This window comes from Panthera leo, chromosome A1, assembly GCF_018350215.1.
Source record: "Panthera leo isolate Ple1 chromosome A1, P.leo_Ple1_pat1.1, whole genome shotgun sequence".
Classification (NCBI taxonomy): Eukaryota; Metazoa; Chordata; class Mammalia; order Carnivora; family Felidae; genus Panthera; species Panthera leo.
This window is the reverse complement of record NC_056679.1, coordinates 72,280,326-72,299,124: the sequence shown is the minus strand read 5'-3', so window position 1 is coordinate 72,299,124 and position 18,799 is coordinate 72,280,326. Positions and strand designations below refer to the sequence as shown.

Below are 18,799 nucleotides of genomic sequence, written 5' to 3'. Positions count from 1 at the left end.
TGAAGAATGCTGCCATGAAAGTGTTTAAAGAAGGAATCTGAACTCACTTGAGGTATCAGGAAAGTGCCCCAGAAGAAGAATTGATGGAGCTGAACTTCAGAAGGAGAAAAAGAAGTTAAATACTCAAAGATGTGTGCATGTGGGTATGTGCACACAGATGTGCAAGGGGGCATATTTATGTAGAGACAGGGAAGGTTAAGGGGACAGGATAAATGTGGAACATTATGGGATATTTGTAGGCAGCCCACAGTGACCGGGGCTGGGCTATACAGGGGATGGAGTGGAGTAGTAGAAGACAATGCAGGGCATGTGAGTAGTTCAGTGAGTGGCCAGAGCCCCTGCATGTTTACTGATCTGCTGGATGGAAAGGGCCCACTGCAGGTGCAAAGACCACCCAGGAGAGGCAATGAGGGGCCTGAAGAACTGCTGGCAGTGCAAATAGAACAAGGAGCAAGTGAGGGAGATCTTGAAGACAGCATCTGCAAAAACCAAGCAGTTCTTTAGCTGAATGACAAAGGCAGGCACAGTGTTGAGACCTTTCACATGAGTTGATGAGTCAGCGATACAAGTACCTTCCGGCTGGAGTTGGTGGAGGAGGGAGAATGACACAGATGAGTTTAAACCTACAGTGTTAAATCTGCAACTTTGGTGAGGGTTTCATGAGTGGAAATTTATTGGGAATGTGGCCAATGGCAAAGTGGGGTGGATCATAGAAGAGATTTTCAAGCACTTTGATTCTTTCTAACTTCATGTGATTGTTTTAATCACTGATTTTGCCCTAGGTATGCAGGGTTTGGGTTTATATACAGCTGTGGTTAATCTTTAAAATCTAGTTTAAAAAAAAGAAAACAAGATTGGTTTGCATTTTAGTTTAGATTCTTAAGATGGTTGGGGCCAATTGTTCAACTTCCAGAGGCCACACAGTTTAGTGGTTAAAATGTAGATCATGTTCAAACCCCAGTGGAGCACTTGTCAGTTTTGTGTTCTTTGTCAATTACTCCATCATTCTGACTCCACCTTCTCGTCTTCAAAGTGGGATTTCTAATAAGTAAGTTGTGGTTTGTTCAATGAGTTAATCCTGTGACGTACTTACCACAGTGCCTGGCGCCTGGGAAGAGCACAGTCAGTGTTATTATGGTTCCTCAAAAAGAGAACATCAAATAATGTGAAACTAGATGCATAGAAATCAATTTGGTTTCATTTCTTTGAAATTGAGTGAGAACTCAAAACTATGGTTTCGTTCTTTGCTCACACATTGCTCAGACTTATGTCCTCCAGTCCCATCCATGTTGTCACAAATGGCACAATTTCCTTCTTTGTAAAGGCTGAATAATATTCTGTTGTGCACATATACCACATTTTCTTTATCCATTCACTTGCTGATGCGCACTTAGGTTGTTTCCATATCTTGGCTATTGTGAATAATGCTGTAATGAACATGGAGCTGTAGATCTCTTTGAGACCCCGATTTCATTTCCTGTGGCTGTGTACCCAGAAGTGGGATTGCGGTATCAAGCGGATTGGTTGTTTAATTTTTAATTTTTGAAGGAACCTCCATACTGTATTCCACAGTGGCTGCATCAATTTGTATTCCCACCAACAGTACACAAGGATTCCACTCTCTCCACATTCTCACCAATACTTGTTATCTCTTGTCTTTTTGATAATAGGAAAAGCAACAAAAAAAAAGAAGAGGAAGAAGTGTTCTCTTTAAATGCGAGGGAGCTTGTGGGGGTTATGTGTCTTTTACTGCCTTGCCTGACCTAGTTAATTCAAGTAGTAGCTAAAATGTAGAATTATTAACACTAAGTGATTCAAAACATAAAGCTTTTACAGAGGATTGTCAATCTCTGAAATTCCTTGTATGTCCTCATGGCAATTAAAAACCTGACTTTTTACCTTTTTTCTCTTCTTTTCCATGCCATTTATTTGCAGTGATGAGCATAAATACAATGCAGCATAAATAAGAAAAGAAGTCCTCAATACGTAGAGGGTCAATAACCCAGTCAAATTTTACTGAGTGAATGGCAGACTAAGGTGCAAGAGTAATTTTTCCCACTAATGCACTTCTTAGAATTGTGTGATTTTTAAAGGTATATACTACAGAATAAGGAGCATATGTCACACAATCCCAATAATAACTTAGATTGTTTTTTAATCCTAGTCTTCTAGAAGCATCTATTATATTTAGTCACACTGATGTGATGCTGTGGTGTTCATGCAGTATTCCCCCCAGATTTTCTTCACTATCATATGATCTTTGAAGAAAATCTAAGCACCAAAAAGTCATTTCTCAAATTATTAGTTATATTATATGTCCATAATAATAGATATTGACATTGCCTTTAGTTTCTTGAGGACTAAACAAAAGACTAAGGGTATTCTGGTTTGGAAGAACTTTTTTTTTTTTTTTGACATGTGTGTTTTTTTGTTTGTGTTCACCTGTTGGCAAATCCACAAATTTTCTGTCAATTACAAGATGGTAGCCTTCATCGTTCTGTGCCATTCTACTGTTTGATAGCATGATTGTATTTGCATGTCCCATTCAGCGATTGTGGAGAGGTGCCAGTTGCCATGGTGATGAATATGATGTCCAACATCATATCTAGTCATAAAACAAGGATGGCCTTTGAAAAGCCACATGTAAATATTTATTTTCAAAGGTACAGCTGGCTCTTTGTGAAGCCTGGGTCACTTGAATGGTTTTCTTTTCAATGAATCATCAAATGAGAAGTCTGTTACCATATAATTTCCCTTTTTGCTTTAATAAACTTCCACTGTCCTCTATCCTTGGCCCTTTTGGCTAAGAATCAAAATCCACGTTATATAATTTCACTCTTTTTTAGTTATAAATGTGTGTAAGCTGTCTAATTCGTCCAGATTATGGCCACAGAGCTGACCTGACAACATAGGTTTGTTATGGTGCCTCACCCTGAGCTCAGAAATCGACTGTCCCATTTTTCTGTGGGTCATGCATGAGTACTAGATGCTTCCATGCCAGTCAGGCTGACCCTTTAGACATCAAAGAGGCATTCTCCATAATGGGGCTTTTTCTAAGAATGCATATCAAAATGTTAGTATGATTTTTTTTATTATAGGCTTTTCACCTTTTGGGATTACTTGTCAAATTAAGTAAAAAGAAAAATCCATTAAAAAGCCTTTAATAAGGTTTCTTAGAAGCAGAAGTTTGCACAACTCTTGTACTACCATCCTGAATGATATTAGACTATTAGACTAATTAGTTTAGGACTTAGCTAATAATTAAACGAATAGATTATTAAGTAGCTCAACTGTGTTAATTAATAATTTAAATCCACACATTAGTTTCATAAAAGGACCTATTTTCTGCTGCTGACACATGCAACTTATGACTGCCTTTTCCTCACCTTTACTGATCAATATGCTCTAAGTTTGATTCAGACAGAGGAATCTGGGAGATAGAGAGTGAAAGGTGCTACTTCTATCCAATGCCCTCTTCTGAAAAAGAAAGAAAAGAATCAGAAAAAGAAAAAAAGAAACTCTATTCTGACACATTGTGAGGCTTATGATAACTATGTTTGCCTTTCAGATCCCCAGCTCAAGGGTATAGTGACCAGGTTATATTGCAGGCAAGGCTACTACTTGCAAATGCATCCCGATGGAGCTCTCGATGGAACCAAGGATGACAGCACTAATTCTAGTAAGTGACAACCTCAGGCCACCCGTTAACACAGTTGGTAGAAGCTACGCTGCTGCTTAAATGACTTCTTAAAATACATTTACAAATACTTGTTGTGTTGGTTCATTTTTACAAATGTTACACACTAGAATGCCATTTACCATTGTACTTGGACCACATGGATGAAAACATTAACAGCAACAAAAGAAAGCTATCATTTTAAGATAATTAGAGGTTATTTTCTCTCTCTTTTTTTCAAAATGATTGTTACATCCAGCATTATTGTTACTTTTAATCTTCATTATCCTAAAAGTGAAATAAGGACACCAGTGCATCCAGATGAAAGTTGAATCCATGTTTACTTTGGAAATACTGTTTTTATCAGGCTTGTAGCTTTTTAATGATAATTGTGGAAATTCAAGAGCTGTAAGGAGTAGTTGTTTCAAATAATGGAAATGGAATTTTTCAAATTCTTTGCATTCAACCAGAAAAGATAGTATCTTTTTTGTAGAGAGGATGCGAAAGTTCTGTACCTTTAAATACATTGTACAAAATGTTTACATTATATATTTGGGTCTGTGATGATTTTTCTTTAGTTGAAAAGCCACTGACCCTCCATTGTATTAGTGTCTGCCTTCACTTTACTATTTTTTAATATATAATTCTTCTTTGTGTTTTCATTCTGGTGTCTCTTCTTAATTGTTTGTGTTTTCCCTTCCCATTTTCTGTTTATTCTGGCATAGAAGTTCTTTTAATTTAGCACATCAGTTTTAAAATAGACCCTTTCCAATGCTCGGGAGAATGAATGAAAAGCAAAAACTGATTTAATTGGAGATATTTATTCACATATTAAGAGTGGATCAGGAGTGCATATGAATCTTTTCCTCCATTTAACATTAGCCCTTCATTTATAGAACATCATTCCATGAGAAGAAGGGAGGATTTGAATACGTATAACAAAATTATAGGCACTTTCTGTTTTAAGTTCTAGTAATCCAATTTTTAGTAGCCCCAAGATCATCTAATAATATAAAGCAGACTGTTTTTGCATTTGATGTCACTATGTGAAGTGTCAATATTTTTCTAGCCATTGTGTTTACCTTTTAGAATTTGGACCTTGCATCATTTAAATTTTTTTTCAACCTAAAAATGTTCTGTTTATCTGCATTTTCTTCCTTTTCAATCTCTGATCTTTTTCTGTCTTTGTGTCTATTATGTTGTCCTTTTGTCCTTTTAAACTTTTCCCTATTGTATTTGTTCATTGATTTTTTTTTGTCAAGTGGTTTATTTCCTTCTTTGATTTAGAGAAAAGAGAAGGTAAAGCAATTCAAACACAAGGAAGAAAGAGAAAGCATTTTTATTCTTAAGACTGATGTCAACCATTGTTTACTTGTTGGGATTTTGATATTGAATTGAACTTTTTAAAATTGTAAGGACTTGACCATCTTTGACCTATGAAAGATGCCAGTTTCTTCTGGTTCAAACTATTACATGTGTGTCTGTTCATTTTCTTCTCCCTATCTTTATCTCCTTACCCATTCTTTGACAAAAGGCATTCTCTTTTTCTTATGTCTTATACTTGTGGGAGTCATGGACTCTCAAGATTTGTTAAGTTCTGATGTCTTCAATGTTTTCTGATTTCCTTTGACCAAAATCCAGTGGAGCATGAGGAATAGTTTTCCATAACTCTGGTTACTGCAAAAACTATGACATTCTGACTTAGAGTTTGAGGCCATCCCTTATGACAAAGTTTTTAAGAAAGGAAATAAACCATAGCTATATGAAAATGCTGCTTAGTTTCTCAGAAAAATAATTCTCTTCACAGGTTTTATGCATTTTTCCCCTACCTTCTTCTTTGGTTTTTGTAATGCCAAACAAGTTGGTTATTTTTAACGATGGGAATCAATATCAAATTAAGGTGTGTTAGGTAGACACTATCTTTTAAAAGCGTATTGCTTCAGAATTGAATAAGGAGCACAATATTTTCTAAACTGTGAAAGTGCAGATTTATACATTATCTGCACACACACACACACACACACACACACACACACAATTGTATCTGGTTACGCAAACAGTATTAAACACCGAACTGGAAAACTGAGATTAGACACCAAAAGACACACGACCTTCTGTTCTCTAAATGTGTGGGGCTTGTTTTCTCCTACTGTGTAACCACACTTGAAGGAACAAGAGTCTGGCAGCACTTGCAGTCCTCTCTAATCCCCCTAATACTGTCGAGGAACAATTTAAACAATAAAGAGGGGACAGGATCTCCTGTAGAGAAGCCACAGAACCAAGTTCTAGTGCCCACACTCAAGGGGCTTGCATTTCTGTGCAAAGAGCTGTCCCACACCTTCTGTTCCATTTTATGTGCCCTTTTGGCCAGTTGGGTTAGTTCTGTTACCATTTCAACATTTTCCAAAACATAGCAGAACAGAGAGAAACAGGGTGAGATACAGGTTCTCTCCTCAAAAGGCCATTAAAAATTATACGACCATAAAACTTAATAAAACATGGCAGGACTGCGGTAGTTTTATAAAAGCCGTGGGAATTACTGATTCACTCTACTTTTGTGTGTCTTCACTTTGTAGTTGAAAAACACATTTTTTAGATGGAATTTTAAGATTATTTTCTTTTCTCTGGTTCATTACAGTAGTCTTATGAGTCTTCAGAAAATCATAAGCCATGAAAAGTATTCTATAAACATGAGGGTGAGCACTAGAGATGCTGGCAGGCGTGTCCTGGCAGCACTGCCCTTTTGGTTTGACGAAGGGTGTGATGTAAGAATTCACAAATGCATTCCAGATTTTTGATAATCCTCTGAATCCAAACCAAAGACTAGTAATCTGTAAGTAGGAAAAATAAGGAGAAATAATCTAAAGGTCACCATGCTGCCACCTTGAAAGTTACTATATGACAAAACTGAGGCTTGAGCCTTCAAATCTTCATGATTTGAGTTGGACACTTATCCCCACAACTGAACATGAGCTTATTTAGAACTAGGTACAGTCAGAACGACCCTACTAAGCTGCCTTTGTCAAGATTTTTAGGTGAGTTGAGAAGAGAGAGAAAGGCCAGCAGACAGGTGAGCCTGATCCTAACATCCTCCCCGGGTTTTCCAGCCTGAGATCTAGAAATCTCCGGGAAGGAAAGTGCCATGACAGTGATTGATGATGGGTGATTGGTCCTAATAGAGAAGATACTGTAGCAATTTGACTGCTTACTATTGGCATCTATGTGCCCTGGAGAGATCTTTCACAGAAAGAAATGAGTACACAGGTTACTTCATCACACACTCATTTTCAGGGTATATTCATTTAAAATTCTTAGAGCTTCCCATCTATCTACTAAACATTAGCCTTACCATGAACTATGGCATTTGATTAGGGTGTAGTTTTCTTTTCCCCTAGTTTGCTTTTGGGGATGTCCTGAGGTTTTCCTGTGCTCTTAAACTTAATTACTCCCATCACCAGATTTAATAAATGCTACAAGGACCCCTCTCATCTTAGAAATTCCCGACCTGATAATTTGATGTGTAAAAATTGCCCATCACTCACAGCTACCACCATGCTACAGGCCTTGGGATGGCTGTTCCCATCTTGGCTGTACTTTAGCATCATTTGAGGAGCTTTTTAAAAAATTTCCTTATGCCCTAAACCCTAAACCCACTTCCAGAGATTCTTATTTAATTTAATTAGTCTGTGGTTGGGCATGGATATCCTGCTTTATGAATACAGCTAATTTTAAAGTATAGCCGGGGTTGAAAATCACTACTGTACAGAAAACTAGAGTGTTCCACAAAATAAATAAAGTAGCATGAACATCTTATTATTCTGAACTCCCCTAGGCTTTGTGACATTGCTTTATAATTATATAAAATACAAAAGGAATGGAAAATATAATGATGTCTCAATTAACATGGGTATCTGTAGTTTTAATTAGCACCATGGATTCATCATGATCAGCTCTGAATGGGCTTCCACATGACAGTGGTTACATGGATTAGCTTTGATTTGTCTTTCTGTAAATGATAATAACTGACATTTTGGAATTCAGGTCCCAACCAAAATCCTAGGGAAAAAACCTATTTTTTGGTAAGGTCATTTTAGGCTATCATCTATAATTTTTCTCTTTCCTATACCATATTATTTTGATGAGTTCATGACGTACTTACTTTCTAGAATTATACCATCTGGCCTCTTATCAAATATATGGCACCTACCAATACCATTAGGAGTGTGTAAAGATTAGAATGAATGGGTTAAGTTAGAATAGTTTTCAAGGACAGGCATCCAACTATGTTTTTTTTCTCCAGAACTTTTACACCTAAATCAGGAATTGTTCTATGGTACCCATCCTTTCAAAATATAAGGGAGATAGGAGAGTTTAGGTGTTCTGGCTAAGAGAGATATTAGCCAATGGTCCTGTTCCACAAAGAAGAAATACTGAGTTACAATGACACAAGTACCATGTAGTGTTCAATGACTCCTACTCATGTTTACTATTAAGTAATAGAAGTGAGCAAGCATAAGCCTCATTCTTTTATAACATAAGCCTCTAGAATCCTATGGAAAACAGTCCAAAGATAGCTTGAATCATGAAAGCTATTATCCACTTAATCATTTTGTCCCTGAGTATTCCTTTAGGGATGATTATCTATGACCATGGCCTGCCATGTTCCTTTCATCACAGGCATCTTGACATCTTGGGATCAGTAACATGTAATACTTGGAAAAGAAGGTATAAATTTCCCCCACCCTTCAGAGAAAAAATGTGATGCCTCAGAATTAAATAGAAATTAATTTATAAAGTACATTTTTAATTATACACTGAATAGACCCATAGATTGAAGCCAAAATTACCCACACTTTTCAAATTATTTGTCTTTTGTGGAATACATTTGAGAACTTAAACCTCAGGTATTTTGTTTACATGTTTACTTCAACATTTCAGGGTTGTCGTTGCCTGTTCTGGCCTGATCCAGTTAGTTGGAACTACTCTTGAATTAAGACCTTGAGTGGGAGCAGATAACCTCACTGTGGATAATTAATAGCTCTCTTAAAAATGTATTTACGTTAAGGTCCCCCAAATCATGAAGCAGTTAATACTGAGGATGGTGCTAGAATACCCACAAAAGAGTCAACATGTAACCCCAGGATGACAATATGTTAAAGGAATGTTAAGACTTTTTTTTAAAACTCAGTGATAACATTGCTATCTGTACTATGTAAAATAATAGAAAAATACTTTTCTGGTCAATAAGGGAAGAAATGAAACATGGAAACATAAATGAGTTTTTATCTCACAGATGGGTAAAATTGAACACTTTCCCCTCTTTTACTTTAGTTATCACTCACAGTTTTATGAGATATTAGTAAAAAAAAAATGTCTCTCTTTAAAATGTGCATGCCGTTCAGTATGATTCGTTCTTTCTAAATTGAGCACATTGGCAGGTACACACCTTTTCTGGGCTCTGCTGGCATCTCATGTTGGTTCAGCAACACTAATTTAGTTTTGAAATTACCTTTTAAACTTCTAGCCTGTCCTACATTGCAGTGATAAAACATGCTTTCTACTTGAAAGACCAGACTAAGCATTCAACTTGGACTTTTTTGATTCCACTCTTTGAGAATCTTCACAGCTGATTTCTTTTGGCATCAAACGATGTCAGAGACTGTGATACTGGAATCATGATTACAGGCTTGAGTCTGTGTATTGGTCCACCAATTCTTTGCAATGCTATAGGTGGACTGCTGATATCTATACGTTGAAGCTCAAGGGCTGATTTTACCCATTGAAGATACGTCTTCATTAGAAAGAGAAATAAAACTTAATTAATTGGAACTTCTCAGAAGGTTGTAACATAGATGATTTTTTTTTTCAATAAAAGAAATGAAAGACAGAAAAGTGATGGCAAAGCTTTGCTTCCCCTGCCCATTTGTGACAGGCCATGTTTATCTTTACAGCACTGTTCAACCTCATACCAGTGGGACTGCGCGTTGTTGCCATCCAGGGAGTGAAGACAGGATTGTATATAGCCATGAATGGAGAAGGTTACCTCTACCCATCAGTAAGTAACATGCCAAAGGTGTTGGCCATTCATTCAATGTTTGCAAAAAAAAAAAAAAACCAAAACGGTAGTAGCAACAACAAAAATGAGAAGGATCTATGTCTATTGACTCTGCCATCTTGGCTTTAATATTTGATCTTTACTACAGTGCTGTAAGGGCTGTTGCTTTATTATTCATCACTGTCTGATAATATCAGTATATATGTCAAGTGGAAGAGTAATATTACCTCTTAAAATTGTGCATTTGCGTATTTTAAAAAAATGAGCTAGTTTGTAGAAAATTGAATAATTTTGAAAGGGTTGAGGTTAATATAATCTTTTATTTCCATTTAGAAATGTACTTGTCTTAGAGAGTTTCCTGAAAAGATGATTTTATAAAAAGAAACAGAATTATTATGAATTCTAAAAAATAAAATTTAAAAAGAGTAGTTCTTTTGAAACCAGGAATTCAAATTGTGTCAATGTTTTGCAGGCAAAAATACTTATAAAACGTGTATCGAATTTAAATCTAAGCAAGTCTTTCTGTTTTGTGTTAACGTATCCTAGAAGTTGAGCACCTTTTTAGCCATATGACTTCTTCTGCAATATTTATTATTTACACATAAGTCTCATTCAGATGTGCTGTATCCATACATTATAGAGGAGTCAGAATTAATTTCTGCCATAGGACCAAACAATAGAGACTTAGATGAAAGTATTTCTTTTCTCCCTTGAGCAAAAGTTGACAGGTTAAATTCATGGTACCTCAAAGAAAAATGCTCTTATTTGGGTTTGCATGTCATGTTCATTTAAATTCTTTAAAACTCTGTTATTGCTAAATATTATCATCAAAAAACTACATGTAAACATGTATAGAGACATTACCCACGCACACGCCCGCATGCACACACACACGCACATAAAACTTAAGCAGAATCATTCTCTGGGGCATTTTCTTGAGCAAATCTGGAAAAACCTGTCAAAGAAAATGAAATTCGAGCTGCGGATTCCCTCTGCGGTGAACTGGAAAATGTTCTTGTTATTTTAGAAGCTTCATCTGAGTTCCCTAAAGGGTGTTCCTGCACACAGACCTGAGCCTCACATGATGTAAATTGTGTTCTGTTGCCCAAAATGAATATTCAACAGACTGAGAGCAAGATCAAGCTAGAATTCCCTATCCTCCCCTTTCAGAGAAGTATGATTCAGATAAAGATCACTTTCTGGAGATGCCTTCTTTCAGATACAAGTCAATTTTATGAATTTGACATTTGTTCTGTTATTTTTGTTTCTTTCTTTCCCCCCAGGTCATCTTTGACATACCTAAAAATTATTAGTTGCAGTATCTGCCATAACTTCTAGGTCTCTGTTTCTGTTGATGATTTTATCATGTTGTTTGTTGTGCTCTGATACATGTGTTGATGTCAGAGGGACATGTGAATGTTTATTTTATCTTTTTGCTACTGAGGGAGGTGCTTTCTATTTCTTTTGCGATGAAGTTGCACACGAATACCACTTTTTAAGGTAATGAATATCATCTTGAGTGTGTGTCTTTGCCGAAAATGCAAGTTCAGGTTGTGTTTGGTGGAAAACAGTGCAGCAGTAATAGAAGTGATGAAGGGACTAATGGCTGGTCCATACGGCCTCCTGCCCAGGAATCAGGTCTCATAAGGCTAGCTATGGGTGACAGCATCTGCTCCGATCTGTTTCAGTGACAACTTCAGGTTTATTGTTGACCCGTTATTTTCTGTTCTCAGTGTCCCTGGTTCTCCAGTTCCTTGGCATCTGTGCCTTCCTTTTGGTGCCTTGATTCTTGACTTACAAATGTTGCCTTTCTTCTCTACCAATCTTGACTCTTTGCTTTGAATCCAGGATCTGGTAAAAGATATTCTATCTGTCCATCCCCCACCCTGTGAGATCCCCACTGCATAGGCCAGGCCCTTATAATCCTCAGCCATCTTTCAGGAAAAGGACTCCAATGCAAATCAAATGCAACTTCCAATCTTTACTATTACTCCATAGTTAAAGTGCTATTTATTTCAATGTAATGAAATGTGAACTTAAAATATTTCAGTAAAAAGAATATATTTCCAGGGCACATGGGTGGCTCAGTCAGTTGGGCGGCTGGCTTTGACTCAGGTCGTTATCTCATGGTTTGTGAGTTCGAGCCCTGCGTCAGGCTCTGTGCTGACAGCTCGGAGCCTGGAGCCTGCTTTGGATTCTGTATCTCCCTCTCTTTCTGTCCCTCCCCTGCTCGCACTCTGTCTCTCTCTTTCTCAAAAATAAATAAACATTCAAAAAAATTAAAAGAATATATTTCCATAGTCCTCTATTTCATAAGTAGTGAGTACTCACTAGGTTAATAATATAGCACAACACAATATAACAATTGCTATACTATATAATAACAATAGATCTACTTCTATAGTAATAATAATGGCTAGTATTTATATAGTAAACTCTGCCCAACACTGTTCTAAGCACTGGCCAGTATTAGCTCATCTAATCCTATTGAACAAATGCTTTTAAAATGGTGATACTGATGCACAGAGAGTTTAAGAATCTGTGCAGTCACCCAGGTAGTAAATAGAGAACACAGGATTTGAGCATTAATAGTCTGACTCATTAGCTTACATTTTAACTGTTTCACTATAATGCTTCTATGTGCCAGACATTTTTCATCATATGGTCTGGCACCTATTCTATCTAACAAGAAGTTATAAACACATGATGATGTAAGGAAAACCTTTAGGGATTTGCTACCTAGGGAACAGATTTCATTTCAATTTTTAAGAAGTGTAATTTGAAACATGATCCTTTTCCTTTGGAGATTCTCAAACTTAAAAAAGAAATCATAGAAAATTGCATCTCTCTGGGAAAAAGTTGATATTATGTACTAAGCATTTAATATTCTTAAAATTTATTACATGTAACTTATGAAATTTAAATTTAAAAAAACTATACCGGGGGCGCCTGGTTGGCTCAGTCAGGTAAGCCTCCGACTTCAGCCCCAGTTGGTCATGATCTCATGGTCCATGGGTTCGAGCCCCGAATCCAGTTCTGTGATGACAGCTTAGATTCTGGAGCCTGCTTCAGATTCTGTGTCTCCCTCTCTCTCTGACCCTCCCCCACTCACACTCTGTCTCTGTCTCTCTTTCAAAAATAAACATTAAAAATTTTTTTTTAAAAAGCCATGCCACACATGGCTAACTCAGCTAAGAGGTTTTGAAGTTAAGTTGAGTAAATGCTTTAAAAGGAAAACTCCAGTCAACCTCAGGTTTAAAGAAAAAAGTAATAAAGATTAAAGTCTTGGAAATGAAGGAATCTGTTTTAAGTTTGTGCCCACTTTAAAAAGATCAACTTAATGTTTGCACAGTGAAAACTAGTGCCCAATATGGGACCAATTTTACTGAGGATCCATAGATTTAGATGCTAGGCAATAAAACACACAGATCATTCAAAATAAATTCTGTTGAATGAAAATCACATTAGAGTTTTGATTTGAGGTGCATATTTCTCTATTGGCATTTCAGGAAGTAACTCTCATAAGCCCCTGCCATCCAAATAAAGATATTCAATTTGTCAGATAATTTCACCTCCGGTAGGGGAGGTGGGACAAAAAAAAAAGTACTAAATGAAAATAAACACATTTCTGATGCTGAAGGCACATGTTCCCTGTGGAATCTTTCCTTTTATATGACAATAGTCGTCTCTTTTGTGGTCATGATGATTATAATATGTTCCTCAGAGATGTATATCAAGAGATTTAATGTCAGATATGAACGATTTTCTCAAAGGTAGAAGACAAGCTGCAAGATGGTAGAACAGAAACTGACAAGGGAATACTTACATTAAAGAATTAGTTTAATATGATTTTGGGAAATACATGTATTTTGAACAACTATAAACTGTCTATAGCACCATGAGGAACAATTTTTTTTCAAGCAATCTGTAGCTTTGAAAGACTAAGAAAATCCTCTGTAGAGAGACATGGTTTGAAGGTAAATTCTGAATACTGAAGAACTCAGAATGAAGGAAAGGATTGTTCATCATTGGGGCACAGATAGAGAAGAGTGGAAGTCAGAATGTGTTTCTGATATGAGAAGAGGAAAAGGGGGAGGGGCGAGGAAGGAAAAGACACTAATGGTGAGTAGAACCATGGGCTTTCTCGGGACACCTGGACCCCGGATCCAGCCAAGGCTCATGTTGTCATTCATGCCCCAGTCTCTGCCTCTCAAGCTTCTCGTCTATACAATTAAAATGTTTCCCTGGATACTTAAGTTAATTTGGGGGTTTTAAAATTCTGGTTTTAGTCTGTTTGATTTTTCTGAATGATGACATAAGCAACATACATAAAATGTATAAAGACTCATTATTGCTATCTTATCACAGGCTGACATTGATGAGAATATCATATTCCAAAGGGTGATATAAATATTTCTGTTACCCAAATGCAGGTATCTGGGGAGGCAGTAAGCCCTGGGGCTCTCCTGAGATTAATATTTGCTCTGAGTTTCTTAACCAAGTGATACAACTGGAGAGGAAGACAATCCTTTTTCATGTAGATTTGTTAAATGAATCAAAAAAAGTAACACTGCTACTGTGATTTCTAAATATTTGGGCTCATAAGAATCACCTGGAAAGAGGGAGAAAAGGTAGATTCTTTGGGTCAGACTCCCAATATTTCAATTCAGTGGGTTTAGTAGGAGTCCCAGGAATCTATATTAATAAGGATCCCCCGTCCACCCACTAGTGGGTAAGTCAAAAGCTGGTAGCTCAACCATCACCAACCATATAGCAATTATTTTTGAAATGGCTGGTGGGGGAGATGATGGTAGCTTTAGGTTAAGGTAGTAAGAGTAGAGTTGGTAGGCAGGTACCTAGGTGCAGAGCCCGACACTGAGTAGAATAAAATGTTTGGTTTTCCTAACTTCCTTTGCCTCTAATTTGAAGTTTGCAGAAATGTGAAGCAGTTCTGTCCTCTTCTTCACTAAATTAGCAACCCAACTATCGATAGACAATGAATGTGGAAGGAGGGGGTATGAAATGGTCTTTAATTCAGGAAAACAAGGTAAACTCCATATATTCTGCAAAAACACGTTTAAGGACCTCAAAATCTTATCTATTATACATGAGGTAGTTTTCTAATATTGTACTCCCATCCTTCAGAAATATTTTCATGAGCCTCTTCTGAGAAGGTGGTTTTGCTTCCCTACCTCTGTGCCAGCAGGCATCTCTCACATATGGTGATTTGTGTTGCTTCAATGTCCCAAAGCATCCCAGACAGGAAAGCCTCAGAGTCCCTGCCTCACTTCCCATCAATCATACATCTTCCTACAGAGTCCATCACTCTCATAAAATTGGATGGAACAACGTTATTTCCTCTTGACATTTCCTCTTGACAATTCTTCTGTTCATCACTCAGGTTTGGGGTTTAGAAATGGAACTGACTTGTTTTTTCACAGTGTGGTGCTCAGTTTCCCTCCAGCTTCTCTATTCTTTCCTGAGAGTTACTCATATATGGTACACACAATCATTCACCCATATTTCTATGCTTTGGGGTGTTGTGTGAGTTTTTTGGCCATCCTTGATACCCATCCTATCTCTAGCATCTATGGACATCTGTTCTCAGGAAATGGCTCACTACGTATCCCAGTGTTGCTAAGGTACTTTGTCCCTGCCTCCTGGCTTTTTTTTTTTAATTTAGGCTCTAAGCAGGGGGTTAATCAAGTAATCTGAGCTACATCTACCATCAATGGCCATCAATATCCTTTGTCCCTAAACCAAGGGCCTCAGTAGCATCTGAAAACTGCTCACCTTGGGGACCAGCCTTTCATACTCTGCCCCCTGGGAGTAGGGAGGCAAAACTAAACCAAGCAGGAATCTAAGTTCATCAGGATACACAGAGATGCCCTTTTCAGAATGGAAGTGTTTCCACCTTTCATCCTTCAGTGTTGATCTCTCTGAATGGGTCAGTTTCTTTATTTTAAAAAGTGTATTAAATTTGAAATGATTATTAATATCTCTGATTTTCAAACAATCTCTGACTTGATATGCATGTTCTTCTGCACAAACAATCTCTAACACCTTTTGAGACTATACATAAATATATATATATATATATATATATATATATATATATATATACATACACACATATATATTTGTGTGTGTTTCATTGGAATTAGGTATTGTGCTTAAATTATGCACACATTTATTCACATGATTATACTTTTGGTCAGAGTGTTTTTATTTCTTTTTATGAAATGTTAAATAATAGTTTTCAAATTTGCACATATTTTAAAGCTTTACTTGCTATGCTTAAAAAATATTTCTTTTTTCATTAAGTTTCCCTATGGTTCCTGTTGCATTATGACTCAGTTGGATATAATGCCCAATTTGAAAATGGCTATTATCCTTTCTTGGTATTTTGGCTAAGATAATTTATAGTAACAAGGAAGCAAGTATGGCACATTAGTTAATTTCACTCCAGTGCTCATGTAATTCCCACGACACTGAACACTGATGCACAGAGTAATTGATTATGACAAAGGCAAGGATGCTGTCATTCTACTTAGGGTCACTTGCCAGAAGGAAAAAGCAAATGAGGAACAAATGCAAATGGTAACTACATGTAACTAATTTTAAGCAGCCTTTTGGGCAAAAGAAAGATACGAAACACCCTATGTTAGGTTGATAGTAGGCTATACAAAGAAATGTATTTTTAGGCTATCCAAGTTCCAGTGCCATTTTAAGGAGTGTGAAGGCAGGAGCTGGGGTTGAGGAAGAGAAGACACTGAAGCTTAAGAGGAAGAAGAGGGGGAAAAGGAAAATGGAAAGGAGATCACAAACCAACAGTGGGGAGATACACTAGGCAGCGTTAGGGAAAGAGTGGAGAAAAGAAAGAGGAGCAGATAGCAAAGGGAAGGAAGCAGGGAAGTCATGTTACAAGGAAAGGAGAGAGGGAGGACCATGTCTTGTGCTCACTCCATCACCTTTCTGGGACTCCCTGACTCCCACCACTCTGGGGTGGAGAAAACAAGACCCTCCCTGGTGAAGCCTAGTCTAGGCTTTCAGACCACACCAAAAATACCTTGTCTGCTCCAGCCCCATGACCACTTTTACCTATTTCCCTTCCCTTAGCCCCCTTTCCAGAATGCTGGCTGTGCTTGGTTATTCTCTAGGCAAGGAAACAGTGTGGCCATACTTGGCTTCCACAGGATTATGCCTGTGATGGTGAGGATTAGTGGAAAGAGGCTAGTGATGGTGTGACAAGCACTGCAACAGGCCAGGTGAGGGATGCTGAGGACATACAAAGGGATAATATTCGGCCTTAAGAAGGGAGATCCTGTCATTTGCAACAACACGCAGAAGTAAAATATGCCAGACACATAAAGAAAACACCTGCATGATGTTACTTGTGGAATCTAAACAAATCAAATACATAGAGGTAAGACTTGAGCAGTGGTTACCAGGATCAGGGAGGTGGGGGAACAGGGGGAGAAGAGATAAAAAAAAGATAGAAACCAAATAGAGCTTGCAAACTATGAATGTTTGTTCTGTTTGGACAGCATTAAGTGCACACACGATCTGGGGTGGGGAATGCACTCTTCAGTCTACTATTTAGCCACAGTGACAACTTCTCCTTAATTTTATAAAGGAAGATGCTGCACATGTTGACTTTGTTTCTGGACCTGGAGGTGGTGGTGTTGGCAACCTCTGGATTAAGGGATTGGAACGGATGAGAGATATTTTGAGTGTTTTCTGAGGAGATATGGAAAGAAGCCTGTGGTAGTCTGGGTATCGGGGTGGGCTCGCTCTGGGAGGACTGGCTCAGAACCTGGTGCTCGGTGGTATCCTCACTGAGGACAAAACCCAGAAGGAGGAGGATACTTGGGTGGCGAACCTGCTGCATTCAGTTCGGGATGTGTTCGGTTTGTCCCCGGAATATGCAGGTGGGTTATAATCCTATTGGTTGACTACTGGATGATGACAAAGCTTTTTTATTCTGGAATAATCATGTCTCAGGGCTGTCTTTAAGAATGACGTGCAGATAGAGAAAGAATGTTCTATGATGGATGGTGATAATTTTCCTTTTCATCCCAAATGTGAGACAGAAAATGAAGAGATGAGGTGAATGACATCAGCATAAGTGAAGTTAGATGTTAGAAAGAACTTTATAAAATAACACACTTCTTGAGAAGGCTTACTAATGTATTTTAATTAATTCCCAAGTATACAGCATCTGTACAGGCAATTTTGGACAGTGGATAGTAAAGCAGAGGACTAACTGAGTTAAATTCCTAACCTGTATAAAAATGATGCTAAAGATATGGGAGGGAAATATCAGGCCTTCAAATATTCTCACAGTGGTTCACAACCCTCAACATAAGATACCTAAGACTTACTCAGAGAGCAGTGCAGATAACCAGATCATAGAACATTAGCCTGAAAGATTCCAATTCAGTGTATCCAGTGCGTCTCCAGAATCAGAATTTTGAATATGTATCCCAGGCATTTCTAGTGCAGATGTCTGAAGGAGCACACTTTGATAAACATGGGTCTACATCAGTGTCTCAGGAACCAGGGCATTGAGATGAAATGATTTTATATTTACCATTGATGATGATGATGATGATGATGATGATGATGATGTTGATGTTTACAAGTTCAGGGCCTGGTTCAGGCCCCTGCAGTAAGCAGAAAGACATGGCCATAAGTAGTGCTCACCTTTCCTGTTGACCAGGTGAGCTGGCCTGTGAGGATACACAAAGAGAAAAGCCTTGTCTGTGATTGCTCCACTCAGTCTGGGGAAGAATAGGACAAGAAATGTGTCCTTGAGCATCAAGATAATATGTGGAAGGACAGGTGTTATTTTGCTGAGACTTGAGAAAATAGAAACAAAGACACTGAATTTCAAACCAATGGCAGCTGGTTTATAGTCCTGAAAAGGAGAAGTGGTCTCCATCACCTAAAGCTCAGGGGAGAAATCAGTCTGAGACAGTCAGCTGGGGGCCACAGGGCACCTGTTGAATTGAAGGGCCAATTCAGGCCAAGGGCATCCTGTCAGAGCAGGCTGCTAAAGACAACAA

The 18,799-nt window shown here is 37.8% G+C and overlaps 1 protein-coding gene across 11 annotated transcripts in view; it reads left to right on the top strand.

The window, feature by feature from the left end:
• Nucleotides 1-18,799, top strand: part of FGF14 (fibroblast growth factor 14) — a 631,433-nt gene that overhangs the window by 490,393 nt on the left and 122,241 nt on the right. For 8 of the 11 annotated variants that reach the window (XR_006200047.1, XM_042930040.1, XM_042930037.1 and 5 more), the window contains 2 exons: nucleotides 3,569-3,679; nucleotides 9,628-9,731. Coding sequence is in view for 9 of the 11 variants with exons in the window: in XM_042930034.1 (XP_042785968.1) it covers nucleotides 3,569-3,679; nucleotides 9,628-9,731 (215 nt within the window). In the remaining 2 variants the exon portion in view is untranslated. Of the gene's footprint in view, nucleotides 1-3,568; nucleotides 3,680-9,627; nucleotides 9,732-18,799 lie in introns of those variants that run through there. The other 3 variants (XM_042930035.1, XM_042930039.1, XM_042930036.1) reach the window with 3 other exon arrangements.